The sequence below is a fragment of the Pterocles gutturalis genome, unplaced genomic scaffold, assembly GCF_000699245.1.
Source record: "Pterocles gutturalis isolate BGI_N339 unplaced genomic scaffold, ASM69924v1 scaffold39003, whole genome shotgun sequence".
Classification (NCBI taxonomy): Eukaryota; Metazoa; Chordata; class Aves; order Pterocliformes; family Pteroclidae; genus Pterocles; species Pterocles gutturalis.
Window position 1 is genome coordinate 1 of NW_010127021.1, and position 833 is coordinate 833.

An 833-nucleotide genomic window follows, 5' to 3' on the forward strand; every position below is an offset into this window, starting at 1 on the left:
AAGTGCTCCCATTTTTAAGCTGTCCAAATTTTAGTTTTTCAATTAATATTTGCAATTATTTTTCAATGTTCAAGTTCTTTGGTTTTTTAATTTTTTCAAATTTTAAGCTTTTTAATGCCTTTAGCCTTCCCCTAAAGAACTGCTTTGCCGAGCTTTTCTCCAAGACCAGCCCCAGCACCGGTGCCCACAGCGGGGAAGGAGGCAGCTCCGCCTACCCTCCTCCAGGGATAGATGTAGGCGATGTCCATCAGGGTGTAATACTCCTTCAGGGGCTCATCTTCATAGAGAACTTCCACCTGGTGCAAGAGGAGAGCATCAGTCCCCCGGCACGGGGGCAGAAGCCCTGCCAGCCCCCCCCGGAATCCGGGGGCATCAGGGGCTTTGCCCTCCCCAAGGAGCCGGGGGATGCTGGAGCTCCCGGCGCTGCCCGTGCCAGAAGCTGGAGCAAGTTCAGAGTTTCCATGCAACACTTCGGAAGGGACGGATCCTGCCCCAGCGCCCACCCGCTGATGCAAAGCCTGGGCTGCGGTATTTTGGGAGCTGGCGAAGCACGGCGTGTTTGCAGCAGGGGATGCGACGCGGGATGGCCAAAACGGCATCAGCCCCTCGGAGCCCACCGAAAGCCGGGCAGCGAGCGGAGCCCGGGCGCACGCTCACCTTGTACTTGCTGGGAACATCCATCTTGTTGCGGAGGAACTTGGTGAGGTGCATGACGGTCATGGCAGCGGGACAGCGCAGGAACCGCACCCCGTTCTTCTGGGGACGCAGCGGGAAGGGGCCGGGGGGGAGAGGCATTGCTGAGAGTCCGCCGTGCAATTAATGGGCAGTTCCCA

General features: G+C 57.7%; 1 protein-coding gene across 1 annotated transcript in view; it reads right to left on the reverse strand.

The window, feature by feature from the left end:
* Positions 1-215: 215 nt before the first annotated feature.
* Positions 216-833, reverse strand: part of LOC104465918 (polycomb group RING finger protein 2-like) — a gene marked incomplete at both ends in the record, with an annotated part of 1,894 nt that continues 1,276 nt past the window's right edge. Inside the window, 2 exons of the mRNA XM_010079158.1 lie at positions 216-296; positions 658-756. Of these exons, the coding sequence (XP_010077460.1) occupies positions 216-296; positions 658-756 (180 nt within the window). The remainder of the gene's footprint in view (positions 297-657; positions 757-833) is intronic.